Below are 20841 nucleotides of genomic sequence, written 5' to 3' on the forward strand. Positions count from 1 at the left end.
GGCTGGATAAAGACGTATCTTGTCAGAAGTGTGATTGATGGTTCTAAGTTAAATGCGACGACAAAGAATGTAATGGTCCCTGAACTTACGGGACTGGGGGCAACTGTTGTCGCAAGGAAAGTCAGGAGTGAGTAAATCTTTTGTAGGTTTTAGCTGTGCCTTAACAGGGAGAAACATTCCAAAATATATCTTCAGAACAATAAATGGATTGGATTGAAATGCCAATTATATAAGAGCTGGGGAATGAAAGACTTCATATGAAGCACTTGGGATTTCTTGCCTCATGGTTACCGTGGGCTCGATTCAACTAATTGGATACAATGTCCCACAGGCAGCACGTTTAGCCACCTTTTTCCCAGCACTCGCAGCTCTGTGTAAGGGGCCCAGCGGGAAACGTGCAGCCGATGCCCACATGGCCCCATTTTGTGCACGGGGGAGCTCCGTTCGCCAGACCTCCCCAGTTTAAATGGCATCTCGATTTCCAAGGCCCCCGAACCGACCCCCCCAGCTCAAACACACTATGGGAGGGTCCCAGTCCCCCCCCTGCATCCCCAACACCCACGCAGGGCTGATTGTCTGCAGAAAATACCAGCTTGGCAGCTTGACAGTGCCAACCTTACACCCTTGCAGTGCCCCTGCCAACTGGCAGTGCCACCTGGGTACCTTGACACTGCCAGGCTCTCACCCAGGTGGTACTTCAGAGGGAGTGAGAAGCTTCCCATAGTGCATTCGGGCTGGGCGGGGGTTGCTTCGGGGGCCTCGGAGATCAGGACGCTGTTTAAAAATGGGCTGTGTGCATTCCCGCCGAGGCCCCTTGTACAATGTGAGTTGCCTTGTATAGCCATGTGTTTCTCGGTGCTGCGAACGCCAGGAAACACACGGCTAAACAAGCTCATTATGGGACTTTGTTCCCAATTAGTTGAATCACGCCCCATATATTCTGTTGTTTCCTCTGCATCACAAACTGTAAAAATCACCTTAACCGTATTGTCTTATTCCACCATCTGTACTAGTGTGTGTTGGCCCAGGAAATGTATGTGACATGTAAATGATGGTTGTGATTTATCTGGTCTTTTTATAAATGTGGGTAATAGTTTGGAGTTAGTACCTGTGATGGTGGTGTGTCTTAATCTTCACTCTTTTTGGAATTTCTCCAATGTCCATTGTTGGGTATTTGAAGGAATAAAGGCACAAGGGTAAAGTTGTGGTCCAGAGATGATGGGAAGGTAGGGAGGAGGTATATGTAAAACCAACCACAGCTTGTAAATCAGAAGAGAGTGTAGGGTGAGGTGATTTGTGAGAAGGAAGACCAGATTTGTAGATACCATCTTCTTTGATAGTTTCAGTGCCTCTGCTGTCCACGGCCTCACCAGTGGGCATTCCAATAATGGCCAGCACCAGTCTGCTCCCATCCAGTTAGCTCCTGCTGTCCTGGTTGTGAGCCACATGGTCCTGCAAGAAAGAAATTGTGTAAAATGGGCAGTCTGATTGGCTGATCTGGATATTATGGCTAAATAACAGGCAAGGTATGCAAGCTGTGAAGTAAATGAAATCCAGGCATGCGTCCTGATTGATAAAGATGATTGAATGTCGGGGCTGTGATGATTTGACCACTAACTGAGGCTGGTGGTGCAGTTGGTAGAATATGACATTTGAAAGTGTATTCACTGACTAAGCTATTGAACTTGTAGCACGGCATCCAGTTCCTCTGGGGTTGACTCCTGATATTCACCTCCACAGTGTCGACTCCCCCGACCTTCTGAGTAGGTGTTTGGAGGGCCTCCAGGCCCCCCGGCTGCAGAACATCTTTCTTCTTTTGTACCCCTCCCCCAAGGCCTACAGTACAGCTTCCAAAAATCTTTTTGCCCACACTCTCTCCCGTGCTGTGCCATTTTCCTATCTTTTCCAGGGAAAGTTCAGATCACAAAAGACTCCCAACACCTGCTCCAGCCACAATGCTCCCTTCCTTTAAGAGTCACACATTGTCTGGCTATCTTGACCCGGTACGAGCCACTCCTAATCTTAGTTTCCTGCTCAGGTGTCCAGCTATTCAACAGCACCATATGCACACATAGAGTTTGTGTGTTGCAATGAACAGGCCCAGATTAACTGCACAATTCAACTCATGTGCCCATTTTCAGAGACTATTAAATTTAGCCCCTAATATGAATATCGAGAAATGCTCCTGGTCAACCTTTTTGGTAAACATCACTACATTCTAGTTCACTCCTTTGAACTAGACATGGTGCTGAGTTTTCTGGTGCTTTCCGTCAGCCCGCCAATAGCAGCCCCCCCCCCCCCCCCCTCGGTGGGCTCTTCGGTGGTGAGGCTAGTGAACAATCCAAAGCACCTTTGACATCGGCGGGACTGGACGATCCTGCCGCCAGCCAATGGATGAGCCGCCTTCGTTGCCGGAAATCACACTACGGGTTGGGGGTGGGGGGTAATCCTCACCCATTTTCAGCAAAGTACACCTCAATTATCCCTGTAGCCCGTGTTGTTAATCTCTCTCTCTGTCTCCTCGAGAATTTTGAACATGTATTGCTGACTGCGGAAGCTCATCCTGTTGCACTGCACAAACTAAACAGGGCGATCTCAATGTTTCTCCTTTCAGCTGGCATGAACATGAGCCCCGTTTCTAGACTAAAGAAAACCTGGGCAAAAATCAAAACAGCCAAGTTTGACATTCTTGAGGTAAGCACCACTAATACAATCTGTAGCCCAAGGCTACTGTTACCTCATGCATTTATCATTTGAAAAGTGTCTGATCTCTGATACAGTAAGGACAATACTGGGGGTCCAATTTAAAGAACGATACTAGGCACCACACAGTGAATGAATTTCTGTGTAACATCCACTATCGCAGATCTCCTGAGGTGCATCAATTAATATTGATGACCTATTGTGTGCTTTGTTGGTTTCAGCATTTTTATGCTTTCAGTGACTCTAACATCAATTTTTCAGTCAAAGCATATGGTTGAATTCTCACTAGACTGCACTGGTATTTCCAGAATCATTTTTCTGAAATTAACCAACCCAAGTGCAAAAGATCAAGGAATTTTAAGCACAGGTTATGTCCAGTGCATATTGAATTTTCACAGGGCTTTGCACAAAACCTGGAGGCCATCCTTTCAAACATGAAATTAGTGGCCAGCACTCATGTTCTTGTTTATAAAATGTTGGGCGGGAAGCTGTTTCTGGCCACGAAAACGATCCCCCTCCCCGCAAGCCGATGAATTAATCGCCATGATGTGTTTCCAATAATGGCACTCATTTGCGATCCTTCAAGGAAGCTCTTAAGATTAAAGATTTTTTTTAGGCAAAAAGGCACTAATTGGACAGCTTTTACAAGTTATTAAATATCTAATTTAATGAATAAACTGACTACAGTATGCTAATTAAACTAATAAATGATTCTGTCTAGTTTTCTGAAAACATTTTCCAATTATTTAAAATCAGGTTACTCACCAGTGATGAACGCGATGGTCCTATTAAAATCTTACTTTTCGAGATAAATCCATTTTCATCTGTATTAATAAAGCTGAACCAAGTTACCACTCTCAGATATATGAAGGAATATGCTTCAATAAAAGAAGCAACATTGTTCAAAAATGTGGCCCAATTGCATTGAGTCAAGGACCTTTATGATCATGTGAATGAGTTTGAATGAAAACGTGAAACCCAGCGTCCCTTCAGAAATTAGTCCAATTTGGACCCAGATTGCCAACAGCACCTAAGCGTAAATTTTACCTATAATGTTAATTGATGTAGCCGATTTGTTTCATGTTGTAAATATCAATTGTGTGGGAATATGAGGAATGTGCAGTATTAGGGTAGTGTAAATAATGAATTACAATAAAAACCACCTGCGGGGTTCTCCATCCCACGAGCCCCGCTTTCCGGCGCAGTGTGTTCCCGCCGGCAGTGGGATCCTCCATTCCGGCAGCCGGCCAATGGGATTTCCCATTGTGGCCATCTCACGCTGTCGGGAAACCTATGGGCGTGTGCTTACGCTGCCGGCAAAGAAGAGGATCCCGCCAACCGAGAATTCCCCTGCACATCTATGTCGGCAAAAAGTGTACATGGATTGGGAGACAGAACAAAGCATCCTGATTGGCGTAAAGGCCAAAAGAATAATGATTGGCTCATACTTCCCAAGGACTCAATTATGGAACAGCTTAACGATATCCATTTACCGCCCTGCCTCTCATCAGTTTTCTGATGCATATCCACCATGGCCCTCGACAACAATGTTGTTCAACAATTGAAATAAAATACACAATAAAATATTAATATTTGTAGATGACACCACTAGAATAAAATTCTGGGACCACTGTTTTCCAATTGCTTGATTGTACATGCAACACTCAATTACGTTTTGTAAACCTTGCTCACTTGCTACATTCTTTAAAACAGATGATAACTTACATACATTTTAGTTTTTTGCTTAAAATAAAAAGTTATTATTTTATTAGTTTTTATACATGGTGCGCTGCTTGAGAATGCCAAAATTGTTCCTTCTGTTAGTTGTCAGGTTGCACTTCGTCATTTGCCAATTTTTATCTCCTGCTCTGTCGGGATGTACCTTATGATCAGCAAATCGTCCAATTTAAATAGAAAATCATGACATGTCATGCTTGGAAACTTGTGTAAAGCAACTACCCCATGTTTTTCCACTAAAGATTAACCCAACACAAATAAATGTTCTTCTGTTGCCTTTCGGATCCTTATAGGTTTATTATTAAGAACAAAAAGCATTTTATTTTCAGATTGATCTGTTAGAATAAACCTTCCAAACGGTAGTTCTAATATACATATCGCTGAATGTATTTTTCTAATCCTCAGCATCAAATGGATCCTTCCAGTAACTTCTACAACTATAGGACAGCTTTGCGAGGAGCAGCTCAAAGATCAATGACAGCCCATAGTACCAGGGAAAAGGTAAGAGACAGATCAAATGGTTATAACATGTAACTCGAATGTAGTGTCTTGTGACTCCTGGTAGTTCTTAACATTAAAAGTGTTGAGAAAAATGAAGAGAGCATTTTTGAATTTATTGGGCTGGATGCCGTTCTCAGTGATAATGGAATGGAATTAGCCATTCATCTTGCGGACAGCTATTTATTGACATTGACCGTTGCGAGGGCTTGTCAGCAGAGATTTCCCTGATCCAGGTGGTTTGTTTTGGTACAATGCCATCTGGAGGGGGTCTGCTTTGGCTGTGAATGAGGCAAGTAACAGCAACTATCTTCAAGTAATCAGAGTGGAGAATCGTCATTGAGACATGCAGAGTCTAAACCAAGAAAGATGTTTCCACTACTGCAAACCCCTTCTGAAGGAATGAAATTCCACACATTTAAAAAGAATCTTCAGGCCAGAGGGGACGTTCAGTATTAATTATCACCCATTAGGCCGATAAATTCTCATTCCCTCTTAATGTTTTCAGTTGTGTTTTAGTGCAGAGGTAGGGGCATGTACAACAGGTCACTCACACCTTTACAGATATTTCATTGCCATGTCTTATCAGCGGGGACTATAAATGCACAGGCTGTTGGGGGACAAGGAGTCAAAGTTGCACTACAGATGTGGGAAAGGGAATGGGATTTACTTTTGGATCAAAACCCTCCACTGGTAGGAAACTGATTAAAGTTACAATTTTCAAGGGGCAGCACGGTGGTGCAGTGGTTAGCACTGGTGCCTCACGACGCTGAGGTTCCAGGTTCGATCCCGGCTCTGGGTCACTGTCCGTGTGGAGTTTGTACATTCTCCCCGTGTTTGCGTGGGTTTCGCCCTCACAACCCAAAGATGTGCAGGATAGGTGGATTGCCCATGCTAAATTGCCCCTTAATTGGAAAAAATGAATTGGGCATTCTAAATTTATTTTATTTTTAAAATTACAATTTTCACATGGGTGAGCCCTTGATTGGTATGGAGGCGAATTTCCTGTCCACTTAGAAGCAGCAGAAACGGGGGCAGGTCTGATTAAGCTTTGGACTCATTTAGACACCCCATGACATCCATCGCTGAAACTGCAGTTGGTCCTGATCAAGATATCAGATTGTGCCAAAACCTGCCACCGAGATGAGATTCAGAGGCATGGCACCCTTGGCAGGGTTGTCCCTTGTTTCACCAATGCTGACCTGGATCTAATGTTGGAGATTGTTAAGGGGAAGTGACCTTCCTCCATAGGAGGTAACAGGAGCGGTCACCTTGTTATGCAGCAGCGACACTTCAGCGTTACTGGGCCCAAAATCGTGGCAGCCTTCCCCAACGCTCTCCGCCTTTGTAATGTCAGAAGAATGCCTTTTCTATTCAAAGCCCGACTGATGAATGCCTACTGTCTTTCTTTATTTACACAATACTAAGGACACCTCTTCTCCTCCTCTGCCCCACCACAGTTTGCCCCATTCATCTTCGTTTGGGCTGGGTTTTTGCACTGTCCCCTCTCCTCATTGGTTACCTACCCACCCCTTAAAATATTAAGCTGTGAATCTTTACAAGCTCCCAATGAACTTATAAATAGTTTTAATGAGCCTCAACTGAGAAGAGAACATGATTCCTATCCCTCCCTTTCCCCACACTGCTGGCTACTGCTAGTGCTGGGAACACATTGATATGTTGCCTTGCATTGCTGTTTTTTGCCCCCTGCCCCCATCTTCATTGCCAATTGCAGGGGACCCCAAAATGTCAGCCAAGATATCTCCTGCAGCAACGCCTGGATTAGATGTTTAACTATGCATGTGTGTACTCCAGAAGTTGTTGTACAATTTCCTCCATTATAACGTGAGTGCTGATAGCATCATTGTTATTCTCACCCAAATTCTGTTCCATTATTTATCCATGATTCCTCAAATTGGACGTTAATGCTGGATGAATGAAATTACAGTCCAGTGTAATCAGTTCAAAGTGTCTAGTTTCCTAAATAGTTTATTTATTAAGAGTGTAAATCAGTGGGCACTATGTATTTTATTCCCCGTATGGCCAGTCCCATTTTTTTATCTAAACGGCTGATTGTTTGCTCTTTCTTCTTGCAGTTCGTGAGTATTGTAATCTTTTGTTTAAATGGTTGCATTTTTAACTCTGCAAATCAAAATGCATTGTTTGTTTTATATCTTTCAACATGTATGTATTAAATAAAATCAACACCCAATTAACATTGAAGAAATAGATTTTAATTTCCCAACACCCGATTAACATTGAAGAAATAGTTTATCTTTTCTTTTGAAGTCTCAAAAATATTAGTCATTGATCAGGAGTACCCTCAGAGGTTTTCCAACTGCACCATGAAGTGTGTCGGAAACCCCCATCTTTCAGTTCTTAACCTGCTGTGAGAGTAGTTCTGTATGAACTCAGTTGCCATGACAATGCCTCTCAAATTCTGGACAGCAATAATTGTGCAGTAGTTTAGGATGATTTGAACATGCCCAAACTTCCCTAAACCAAGCTGGGTTAGATTTCAGTGAATCCTTGGGATGTTTTTCTTTACCAACATGAATCAACTTGCATCCATATAGTGCCTTTAAAGTAGTAAAATATTCCAAGGTGCCACACAGAAGGGTTATGAAACAAAATTTAACACCAAGTCACATAGGACGGGGGAGTGGGCCTGGGTAGGGTGCTCTTTCAGAGGGTTAGTACAAACTCGATGGGCAAAATGGCCATAGGAATTTTCTGGTTCAATGGCAATGATCGATGGATGATCTTGCGAATGGAAAGTTCTTTCAAGTGGTACTCCATAGGGCTCGGTTTGGGACGCTTACTGTTTGTGTTATATATTAATGATTTGGATGTAAACTTGGGAGGCACGGTTTGAAAATTTGCAGACGACACAAAGATTTGCCAAGTAGTGGATAGTGTAGATAGTGTAGAAGATAGCAATAATCTCCAAAATGATATAGATGGATTGATGGAGTGGGCAGTAAAGTGGCAGTTGGATTTTAACACAGAGAAGTGTGAGATTATGCATTTAGGGAGGTCAAATGGTTATAGGGAGTACACAATAAATGGGAATATACTAAGAGGGGTAGATGAAGGCAGAGATTTTGGCGTACAAGCACACAGGCCCCTAAAGGCAGCAGTTCAAGTCGACAAGGTTGTAAAGAAAGCATATGGAATGCTCCCCTTCATTGGCAGAAGTATAGAACATAACAGTAAGAATACGATGTTGAAATTGTATAAAACACTGGTGAGGCCAGAACTAGAATATTGTGTACAATTCTGGTCATCACATTACAGGAAGGATGTAATTGGGCTGGAAAGAATACAAAGGAAGTTTACAAAAATGTTGCCGGGGCAAAAAAATGTAGCTATGAGGAGAGATTGGATAGATTGGGGTTATTTTCCCTGGAACAAAGAAGGCTGAGGGGTGACTTAATTGAGGTCTACAAAATTGAGATGAGAATTCTAGAACCAGGGGCATAGATTCAAGGTAAGGTGGCAGAAAGTGTAATATTAAGAATCTTAGTGTCACAAGTAGGCTTAAATTAACACTGCAATGAAGTTACTGTGAAAATCCCCGAGTCGCCACACTCCGGCACCTGTTCGGGTACACTGAGGGAGAATTCAGAATGTCCAATTCACTGATTGGCACGTCTTTCGGGACATGTGGGAGGAAACCGGAGAGCCCGGAGGAAACTCACGCAGACACAGGGAGAACGTGCAGACTCTGCACGCACAGTGTTGTTCAGTGGGCTGCAACATTCCAGGCCAGGGATCGCCACTGGACTGGGGAGGTGAGGGGCTTTGCATCTTTGAGGCCTTCAAGCCATTTTTAAATATTGTGGAGACCCACATGGGGCAATCACAGCTTCAGCCTGGCTGTCCTACCAAACTCTCCCAGGACAGAGCTCTGCTGCAGCTTCTCTCCTGAAATTCAATTTCACTCCCTTCGAGTTTAAATGAGGAATTAGCCTTGTTAGTTGTGAGAGTACCTCACCCTCCTGAACTCTCAATTGCCTCCTCGGATAGGTGTCACATCTCAGAGGATGATTGGTGCACTGCATGTCCAGGAAACTTTGATGCCTGAACAACATTGTGCCTGAACTCTGGGAGCGTCAGCACCATCGAGGCAGCCGGTCCCTCTCCTTCTCCAATTCCTTCCAGATTAAAAAAATGCGTTCTGGTGTAGATCCTGCGGAGGCCATCCTCACTGTGCTTGTGGCAGCCAAGGTGGGCAGACACCGTGGAAGGCAGCAAGGCAACGCAGGCTGGAGGCAGCACCACATGAGCAGGGGGTTGCCCACCCTGAAGATCCAGCCGCCCACCAGGTTCAGGAGGGGGCCAGAAGGGGAGGCCCAAGTTGTACAGGTGTCATTGGACCTTCCATGAGCTGACAGACACCATATGCCGCTGAAAACTGTGTCTCAACAGAGAGACACTGCGGCACCTGTGCCACATCCTTGTGGATGGCACCCCGTGGAGGAAGAGGGGATCCGCTCCTGGTGGCTGTGAAGGTCACTGCAGCCCTAAACCTCTATGCCACCAAGTCATTCCAGGGCTAGAGTGGAAACTTGTGTGGCATCTCGCAGGCATCCGCCCACAGTCGCATCCGGACGCCTCCGGGAGGTAAAGGATGCTCTGTATGCCCAGTGAGCAGCTGAGGCTTGAGTCGGGCGAATCAGATGGTGAGGGAACCAGGAATAGAAAGATTCATTTTGGGGATCATTTCTGGCTTTGAGTGCCGTTGAATGCGGGATGCCAGCGTGTTCTGGCATCACCCCAGCGCATGCGCAGGGGGGTTCTTCTCTGCGTTGGCCATGGCGGACCATTACACCGGCTGGCATGGAGGGAAAGTGTGCTCCCACGGCACAGGCCCGCCCATGGATCGGTGGGCCCCGATCGCGGGCCAGGCCACTGTCCCCCCCCGCCCAAGGCCAGATCCCCCCCCAGAGGACTCCGCAGGCTGCCCTCAGAGCCAGGTCCCGCCGGTACGGACCTGGTGTAATTCACGTCGGCGGGACCGGCCGAAAATGGGCGGTCACTCGGCCAATCTCAGGGTGGAGAATCGCCGGATGGGGCTGCTGTCCCAAGCGGCGCAACACGATTCCCGGCCCCGCCGAAAAACCGGCGCTGGAGAATCCAGCAGCTGCCGTCGGGGCGGCGAGACTCGATTCTCCGGCCCGGCGGGGGGTTGGAGAATCCCGCCCCACGTGTCTGTAAAATCCCAGACACTTCGACAGTTTATTATTCAAACGTCTTACCCAGGTGCTCTTATTTGCGAGATGAGCAAAAGACAAAACAGGTTCACTGTTCAAAAAATTTTATTCACAATCCTCTCACTCAGTCAAAATATGACTCAGACTCACAGCTGAGCTCTAGGTATTACCCACACTTAGTGAAGAAGGCCGGCCATGCTACGATCACTCGATGTGGATATCGTCTCTGGGCTTCAAAACCCAGGCTCACTTTTTCTTGCGATGGTTGTGCCTGGTGACTCGCAGGTTATGGCTGAAGATCTGTTCCGATATTCATTGCTTTATACCAGTCTGCAAGCAATGAGTCATCGGTAAACACCCACAACTGGATTGAGGTCTATTGTCCAATCCAGAACCAAACTCATTAATGGGAATAAACCAGATACTCCTCTTTATCCATGGTGATTCAATCAGGATCTATTGTCCTCTGAAACACCCTCGTCTGACCAGCTATTAGCCCGTTATGGAGTCTGATGGCTTATTTTGTCTGTCCTTTGTCCTGCTGCAATGTTGATCACCTGTGTCTGGAAATTTGTTACATATTTATAGCACGGTCTTGTTCTTTGTGTCAACCTGAATGGGTAATCACAAAGTCCATAGCAATAACGAGTTTATGTGTTGAATTGAGTGCTCTTGCAGACAGCCAGTAACAATTCTGCCACGGCCTCATGTGGCAGTTTCTGTTCCTGGCCTATGTGTCTTGTCAGCCTGTTTCCAGCACCACGCTCTGTTCCCACCAGCAGCCACCACTGCCCACGGGTTTCCCAGCGATGTGGGGTAGTTTCAATAGGAAATCCCATTGATAAGTGGCAGGCGTAGAGAATCTCGCTGTCAGTGAATGGTGCGTCACGAAGCAACACGCAGCTGGGAGACCGGGGAATTCAGCCCCAGATAACTCAGCACACATAGTGGGGCGGCATGTGGGCAGCACGGTAGCACAGTGGTTAGCACTGTTGCTTCACCGCTCCAGGGTCCCAGGTTCGATTGCTGGCTTGGGTCACTGTCTTTGCAGTGCCTGCATGTTCTCCCCGTGTCTGTGTGGGTTTGCTCCGGGTGCTCCGGTTTCCTCCCACAGTCCAAAGATGTGCAGGTTAGGTGGATTGGCCATGCTAAATTGCCCTTAGTGTCCATAAAGGTTAGGTGGGGTTACTGCATTGCAGGAATGGGGTGGAAGTGTGGGCTTAAGTAGGGTGCTCTTTCCAAGGGCCGGTGAAGACTCGATGGGCCGAATGGCCTCCTTCTGCACTGTAAATTCTAAAAAAAACACACAGCTAATGCAACCTGCCCTTTCTGCATTCCCCACTTCTCAGTTGTTTGCCAAATAAATTACTGAATCATCAGGCAGTCAGTTAGCTGTTTTTATAAAGGCAGAAATGGCAGTAGAATCCCACAGCTGCCATCAATTGCAAACTTGTAATTAAAGCAGCTGAGGAAGCCTCAGTTAGGCTTCCTCTGAAATAGCTGAAATTTTGATAATTTTAACCAACTTAGGCCAGTAAAATAAATTACATTTTTATTTGATTGATGGGAGTGAACAATTTTGCAGATGATAAAAACATAGAGACAATATGACACAATGATAGAGAAATCTTAAAAAGCAACAACCTTGAGATTATGCAATGTGAATATCAAGGTACAGTCACATAACTCATCGGAAGTTATTTTTCTAATATTTTAGTGAACATTCTAATCTGTTTTAAAATATGCAGTATAATATCTCCATTAACAAGGCAGGCAAAGAAATTTCATACAAGCGTATTAAGTGCTTTCTAGCATAGTGTCAGAGCAACCCATTATTAGACATTCACCTTGTGATCTGCTGCATCTTGAGTAATAAAACACTCCTGTAAATTTCATCAAGATGTTTAATTAATAGCTGAACTAACAAAGTGTGCTCTTCAACTGAAGTTGATAGCCAGTTTTTATTTAATGACACATTTTTGTATTTTTTTGGGCAGATTGTAATTCCTTTCTGCAGTCTGTTAATCAAGGATATTTACTTTTTAAACGAGGGTTGCGCAAATCGTTTACTGAATGGCCATGTCAATTTTGAGGTGAGTGATGCTAATGTTACTTTGTCTATTTTTTAAAGAAATACTGCTGAGAAGGAGTAAAACGGGTAAAACATTGTAAAATTGAGTAAAACAAGTTTTTGGTAGAAATAAATGCTTTATTGGGACATCCTGGCAATCAGCTGCTATTTAACCACTGGACAATGTACTATTTAACATTATAAAGACCATGGCTGGAATTCTCCAGCCGTTGCGATTCAGTTTTCCCGCCGGCAGCACACCAACGCCTGCAGGATTCCCGGAATCGTGGAAATCCCATTGACAAGCGGCGGGATTTACCAGCAAACGGCACTCCGTCGAGAAGCACGTGACTGGGGAACCGGAGAATCCAGCCCCACTTTTCAATCCATCACTCTGCCTTGGTGCGAACTCAATCTTACCCCTCTCCAATCTGACTCTTATTCAGTGATCTTTATTTATTTACCATAATTACTCTGTCATGTAGCTCTCTCTGAAATGCCTTGTGTTCTTTTGAGCCCCACCTTAACGTTGGTTCACTGACAATGCTCGCACATTGCTGATATTGGGTTGCGTGTCCACATTTGTATGACTCTTCATTTCAGTTGATTGTCCTGGGATGTTTCTGCCTTTGTGAAATCTTCTGCTGATCTAGTCTTTCTTAAATGTGTCCTTCTCTTGACATTTTGTTTATCTAATGTCTCCTATTCTCTCTCTGTTTGCCCTTACTGAACCTTGCTGCTTCAGTCTGTGGTCATCTGTTCCCTGTCGCTGTCTTTTGACTGCGTCTTTCTCCTTGTCCCTGGCAGTTAACAAACAGTATTCATGAGTAGGAATTGATTTATTAAAGTAGGAATGTAAAAGTACACAGTACCATCAAGGTTACTAACCTATGAATGCTGAATGTGATTGTACCAAATTCCTGTCCTTGGCAATTTAGCAGAACTATTCAACCAGTTGATATTAAGCGTAATATTGACTCCATTAAAATTGTGGAAAGTATCATTTTAATCATGTTAAGAATTTACACAATAACATGTTATTCTAAACAGCATCCTGAGCTCATTATCAACTCTGCGGGAATCTGCAGTATTTTGCAGCAGTATGGGAATGCCAGGAATAAACAAAGCTGAAAGACTGGGCAATGCAGTGGTTTAAAACACTCCCCCGCCCTGGGTAATGATTCTCCAGCTAATAAGACCTTTTCTTAGCATCTCACTGTCAGAGATTAGAAAGACTCTGGGGTTAATTCTCCACCGGCGGGATTCTCCATTCCGCTGGCAGCACACACCTGCCCATGGGTTTCACGGTAGCATGGGGTGGTTTCAATGGGAAATCCCACCGCCAGCGAACGTCGCGCTGCCGAGAAACAAGCGGCTGGGGGAATGGAAAATCCAGGTTCTTCGGTGACCCAAACCACCAAATTAATTACAGGGAATACTTTCGTGTCTCATAGATATATGTGCTTATAAATGATCATTTTTTTACTGTCAACCAGACATTTTTAAAATACTTCATTTGAATTTCCAATATGGAAAATGAAAATCGCTTATTGTCACGAGTAGGCTTCAATGAAGTTACTGTGAAAAGCCCCTAGTCACCACATTCCGGCGCCTGTTCGAGGAGGCTGTTACGGGAATCGAACCGTGCTGCTGGCTTGCTTGGTCTGCTTGCAAAGCCAGCGATTTAGCCCAGTGTGCTAAACAGCCCCTAATAGATGTATTACCTTTCACATTCCCTTTTGGGTTAATGTTCAGACAACTGTGATCTTCTTGGTCCAAAGGCACTAGGTTTATAGAACATAGAACAGTACAGCACAGAACAGGCCCTTCGGCCCTCGATGTTGTGCCGAGCAATGATCACCCTACTCATACTCACGTATCCACCCTATACCCGTAACCCAACAACCCCCCCATAACCTTACTTTTTTAGGACACTACGGGCAATTTAGCATGGCCAATCCATCTAACCTGCACATCTTTGGACTGTGGGAGGAAACCGGAGCACCCGGAGGAAACCCACACACACACGGGGAGAACGTGCAGACTCCACACAGACAGTGACCCAGCCGGGAACCGAACCTGGGACCCTGGAGCTGTGAAGCATTTATGCTAACCACCATGCTACCGTGCTGCCCCTTGTGAAGTGTTTCACATTTAAAACCACTACGAAATATTGATGTGCACTTTGATATCCTCTAAGATTATAGTCCGAACCATTGCATGAAAATATTTAATTTATTACTTCTGCTTCTTTTAGAAATTCTGGGAGCTGGCAAAGCAAGTCAGTGAGTTTATGACCTGGAAACAAGTGGAATGCCCCTTCGAGCGTGATCGCAAAATTCTTCAGTATCTTCTCACAGCTCCTGTCTTCTCTGAAGATAGTAAGTCACTAGATAATATTGTGATGATATCGTGCATCCACTTTAAAGAGGGCTACTGGAAAACAGTGATTCTTCAAAGTAACAATTATGATTCACTTTCTGCAGCTCTGGCTCTATTCAAGAATATTTATTTTCTTACAAGGAGGTCATTTAATACATTGATTAAATATAAATTGGATCTGCGGATCAATTCAGATAAAGGCTTATATTTTCTGGCATTTCACACCAGTGGGATCTCCTGGTCCCGCTGACGATGCACCCCCACCATCGATTTCCCGATTACTGGGGGAATATTCAACAGGAAACCCCCTTGACAACGGCGGGACCAGAAGATCGAGCTGCCAGCCAATTACAGGCTGCCAACGATGCCGCAAAAACCCTTCCCATTATCTTTTTATACTACCAACGTTTCAATAACTAAATCCTATTAACTATGGACACGACTCAGTGGACAGATGTTAAGTCTGCCGAACGGAGCATTTGGCAGGATGTGTCCCGTGGCTGCAGCATCGAGAAACATCCCGCTATCCACCAGCACTTCAACATTTTTTTTACCTCGGGGAGTTTCCCACGCCGAGGCCACACTTATAGGGATTTTCAGCTGGCGAGCAGATCAGGGCGCCATTTTTCCATGCAATCCTGATCTCCCCCTCCCCCCACCTTTCAGGCCCCGCCCTCCCTTTTCTGATTGCCCGGCACTTCGCAAGGTCCTATATGTCCGAATGTTAACTTACCACGAAAATAACTTAATAAATTATGGCATATTATGAATAAATGTCATAGGGCTTAGGATCAGGAGTAGGCTATTCAGCCCCTTGAGCCTGCTCCACCATTGGATAGGATTATGGTCGATCTGGTTGTGGTCTCAGCTCCGCTTTTCCATCTTCTCCCCATAACCCTGGACTCTCTGGGTGGGACTCTGCGTTGCCTGACGCCGATATCATAATTGGCGATCGGGCAGAGAATCCCTGTTTACAGCCGGCGTGGCGGCTGCGGACTGTGTCTGGCGCCACCACAGTCCAGGGAGTGGGGGTGGGGGGAACATGCTACTGGCTGGTGGGGTTTCGGCAATAGCTGGGGGGTGGGGACTGGTAGGTGGAGGCGAGGGTGTGTCCAGGGGAGCACTATCTGCTAGGTCGGGTCCGCGTGTTGGGGGCGCCATGTTGTATGGCGCCAACTTCGCTGTGCGCATGTGCGGCCACGGACCGGGCAATTCTCCAGGCGTTTATATCGGGAGGGCCGTGTGTTTCACGTGGTGCGAGCCCCTCACTGGTTGGAGGATCGGTGCTGGGACCTCGCTGATTTTTTCCGTCGTAAACCAGACTCTTCCTCTGGACATAGCCTCAAAATTGGAGAATCCAGTCCCCTGTCTATCACAAATCTGTCCAGCTCTGTCTTGAATAAACTCAATGACCAGGCCTCCATTGCTCTCTGAGGAAGAGAATTCCACAGAGTAATGATCCTCTGAGAGAAAACAATGCTTCTTATCACCGTCTTAAATGCTAGACCTCTTTATTCGTGAACTAAGTGACTCAAAACAGATCAACTGTGATTTCACTGTGTCTGTCAACACTGCCGAGTTGCTAGGAACATGAAAAATTCTGGTGGAATATTAACAGACTTGATAAGTAATTCCCTCAAATTAGCATGTGACTTTCTTTTGTAAAGTAAGTGTTTGGCACACATCAGTGCTTCTGTAAATATGTAAGTTCTGTAAAACATTGATTGACACTAATTTCCTGGACACGGCAAGGGAGTTGTAGTAGAAACTGTACATTTATTTATTTCCAGAGTGGTGAATCGAAATTCTGTACGATGACCCAAAAGGATTACAACTTTTTTTTAAGAACGGATATCGTGGATTGTTCATGTGTTGATTTTTGAATTCAGTCACTTCAATATAAACAGAATGAAAACCCAAACTGAAAAGCATTTTGCTTGATGGAGAAAGCATGCTTTAGAATTAATTTACTTGTATTAACTTTTACTTTTAAATCATCGTAATGTGACACCTGCCATCAGACTCATTAACTCTACTGCCTGAGACGCTGTTCATGGCTATGATGTACGTTTGATTGAAATATAATCGTTCCTGTACGCACGAAACACAATGATTGAAACAAATTACTGTTCGTGTTTAGAATTCAGAGCAACATCTGTTCTGTATTTTGCCATTGAAAAATATTTGTTTATGTTTTCCCAGTCTTGGTGGCTCAGTGGTAACATTCTCTCCTTTGACTCAGAAGGTTAATCTTCACTCCTGAAAATTGAGAACTTAATGTAGGCAAACACTTCAGGCCAGCTTCTGGTTATTTGCCTCATATATGTAGCTTGGGGAAGGTAAAATTGATTTTCTGGGATTCATGAAAGACAGGGCGGCACGGTGGCGCAGTGGTTAGCATTGCTGCCTCACGGCGCTAAGGACCCAGGTTCGATCCGTGCCGCAGGTCACTGTCCGTGTGGAGTTTGCCCATTTTCCATGTGTCTGTGTGGGTCTCAACCCCAAAATCAAAAAAAAAAGATGTGCAGGGTGAGTGAATTGGCCATGCTAAATTGCCCCTTAATTAAAACAGGATGAAAGAATGTTTCATGAAAGAACGTTCTGGAAGGTTCTGCCACTGTCAATCGGATTTCCCATTGAATCCATCTGACGACGCCAGGTAACCTGTGGTGGGTGAGTGCAGTCAGCGGGTCTGTAAGATCCGGAAGATCTTGCCCATTGTAAAGTAGCCCAGAGTTGAACAAAACACTCTAGTCATAGAAGAGAACCGTAGAATCCCTACAGTGCAGAAGGAGGCCACCGAGTCTGCACTGACCCTCAGAAAGAGCACGCTAGGGCAGCACAGTGGCGCAGTGGGTTAGCACTGCAGCCTTACGACTCTGAGGTCCCAGGTTCAATCCCGGCTCTGGGTCACTGCCTGTGTGGAGTTTGCACATTCTCCCTGTGTTTGCGTGGGTTTCGCCCCCACAACACAAAGATGTGCAGGGTAGGTGGATCGGCAATGCCAAATTGCCCATTAATTGGAAAAAATTAATTGGGTACACTAAATTTAAAAAAAAAGAAAGAGCCCGCTAAACCAGGTACACTCCCTGGCTCTATTCCCGTTACGTTATTTAACCTGCACATCTTTGGATACGAAGGGGCAATTTAGCATGGCCAATCCACCTAACCTGCTCAGGGGCTGGTTCAGCACACCGGGCTAAATCGCTGGCTTTTAAAGCAGACCAAGGCAGGCCAGCAGCACGATTCAATTCCCGTACCAGCCTCCCCGAACAGGCGCTGGAATGTGGCGACTAGGGGCTTTTCACAGTAACTTCATTTGAAGCCTACTTGTGACAATAAGCAATTTTCATTTCATTTCATTTTTTATTTCATCTTTTGGACTCTGGGAGAAAATCAGAGCACTCAGAGGAAACCCACAAACGTACAAACTCCACACAGACAGTGAACCAAGGCTGGATTTGTGCCCGGGTCCCTGGTTCTGTGAGGCAGCAGTGCTAACCACTGTGCCCCCCCTTTGTGTTTGTTAAATGTAAATATTAAGCAGCTATAAAGATTAATGACAGATTTCACTAGATTACAGAATACTAAATTTACACATTCTTAGACAATAAATAGTAAAGCCACTACAATTTGCAAACTCTACTAATCAGAATCTAGTCCAGTGGCTGTACAACAAACATCCCTTGCATTTACCCTCACCTTCGCCTACTCCCCTTTATTTGGATTATGGAGCCGGGAAAACTAAAGTAGTGTTGCAGGCTGAGATGAGACACACTTCCTGTAATCTTCGAAATTCAAATTGAAACAAATCAAATCCCCACAAAAAATCATTTCCCATATATAAAGCTGTCAAACATACATAGCATTTAAAGCACAGGTTTCTGCTGATCCACAGCAACCTGGGCCAGTGAATCAAAGCAAAGAGTTCACTTGTTCATTAAAATATCTGTTGCCATGGATACAAATCCTTGGGTGCACCACAAGCTTTTGTCTCCTAATCATGATCAAATTTAACTCATTTCTAAAACCCAGATGGACAGTAAGATTTTTCTCACCTTATTTTCTCTGTACTTGCTTGACTAATGCTAGAGCAAAACAAGCAACCTGACTCGGTTCAATCGTTGGGAGGATAACATGAATGCATCCCTAAGACTCTGTGACAAATGGGTACAGGGAAGTGGAAAGAAAACGGGACTGAAGAGAGAACTCAAAGTTGTTGAAGACTTGCACTGACATGTGCACAAGAATCAAATGACCTCTTTCTGTGTTGCCATTTATTTGTGTCTCAGATACGTATTGGGCTGGATTCTCCGTTTCAGCGATTAAGTGCCGGCTCAAACGGAGAATTCTCGGGTGTTTTATGACGCCAAAATCGGCGGCAAACCCTTACCGATTCCGGGACCGGTGAGGGGTAAGCAATGGCGGTGGGTGAAACTCTCAGCTCCGATGCTGAAAACAGCCAGAGAATGGCCGGGTCACTGGCGACGCATGCGCATGGCAGCTGTAACGCCGTACAACATGGCGCCGGTCATATGGAGACCCGACCCGCCATCCACAACCCCACTGGCCACCCACCCAACAGTTCACCCAGCCATCGCGGAAGCCTCCCCCTGGCCAGCGACAACGATCCCTGCTGACTGGGGCGGCGCTAGGCACAGTCCACAGCCGCTACACCGGGTTCCCGACTGCTCAGACCACACGTCACACGTGCAGTTGGGAACTTGGCCGATCGGGGGGGCGGAGCATCGTGGGAGGGCCTGCCGATGACGTGGCAACGCCGCTGCAATAGCGTGCAGCACACAACGTGATTACGCCACTTCCAAGGGGGCGGAGCATGGCTGACCGACATCAAACCGGTGCCGGTCCCGATTTGAACGTCGGAGTGGATTCTCCGCCCGATCGGCAATTACGATATCGGTGTCAGGCAACGGAGAAACCCGCCCAGGAATTTAAAAAACAGATTTTACTTTAGATTGAAATTATACCATTAGTAATGTATTATTATTTCTCCTGTTTCTCCTCAGCACTTTACTTGGCATCCTATGAGAGTGAAAGCCCCGAGAACCACATTGAGAAAGAGAGGTGGAAGATGCTAAGGTACACACCAAAGATCATGAAACATCAATTTTAGTATGCGGGTAATTACAAAGAAAGGCCCTCTGTAAACTCGAGATAATTACATGTTTCCCTCTACTTATTTTTGTTTGAGGATCAATGGGATCAGTGTTTTTGATCTGTTTACTTAGTGATTGTGTGCTTTTATTTTAAGTCTCCATTGAAAGTTTGCCAAACCATAGCAAATATTTGAGATGGAAAAATGGAAAACAAAAGGAAATCAAGCATTTAGTGTGCAAATGGAGTTTATGCATACAAATCTCTTCATCAGCAGTGGTATGGAGCAGAATCTACGCAAAGGACTCTGTTTGCCCAATGCAACCCCATTCTGCGTTCTCTTCAAAATCTGCCAGTCCAGAGTTTCACGAGAAACATGGGCGGAATTTTCCCAAAAGAATGACAAACTGGCAGGTTTCTCCCCAGAGGAAGTCAGGTTTTCTCTCCCGAGCTTCTGACACTTTGTCCAATAAAAGCAAGGGGGCGTGTTTTGCACCATCATTCTTGAGGGGTGTGGTCGAAAGACACCAGCAAGCCTGGCTCCACAGATATCAGGCCGTCCCTTTTATACGGCGCACTGATCTCGAAGTTAAGAGACAGGCCCCCTCCACCATCACCTCAATTGGACATCAGCCCCTTTCCCCCATCCATCCTCACCACCAATCTGCCCCCACCCCAATGTCCATCCTCGCCAGCAATCTCCCCCTCCTCCCACCCATCATCGTCAGCAATCTCCCCCCCCACCCCACCATCCATCCTCACCAGCAATCCCCCCTCCCCCACCCATCCTTGCCAGCAATCTCCCCCTCCCCCATCCATCATCGTCAGCAATCTCCCCCTCCCCCCACCCATCATCATCAGCAATCTCCCCCCCACCCCACCATCCATCCTCGCCAGCAATCCCCCCTCCCCCCATCCATCATCGTCAGCAATCTCCCCCCATCTCACCCATCATCGTCAGCAATCTCCCCCCCACCCCACCATCCATCCTCGCCAGCAATCCCCCCTCCTCTCATCCATCCTCACCAGCAATCTCCCCCTCCCCCCATCCATCATCGTCAGCAATCCCCCCCTCCCCCATCCATCCTCGCCAGCAATCTCCCCCCTCCCCCCATCCAT

The 20841-nt window shown here is 45.7% G+C and overlaps 1 protein-coding gene across 1 annotated transcript in view; it reads left to right on the forward strand.

Moving 5' to 3' along the window:
* rasgef1ba (RasGEF domain family, member 1Ba) overlaps positions 1–20841 on the forward strand; it is a 50331-nt gene that overhangs the window by 22333 nt on the left and 7157 nt on the right. Inside the window, 5 exon segments of the mRNA XM_038791779.1 lie at positions 2615–2694; positions 4846–4941; positions 12152–12247; positions 14483–14606; positions 19635–19707. Coding sequence (XP_038647707.1) covers positions 2615–2694; positions 4846–4941; positions 12152–12247; positions 14483–14606; positions 19635–19707 — 469 coding nt within the window.

This window comes from Scyliorhinus canicula, chromosome 3 (assembly GCF_902713615.1).
Source record: "Scyliorhinus canicula chromosome 3, sScyCan1.1, whole genome shotgun sequence".
Lineage (NCBI taxonomy): Eukaryota > Metazoa > Chordata > Chondrichthyes > Carcharhiniformes > Scyliorhinidae > Scyliorhinus > Scyliorhinus canicula.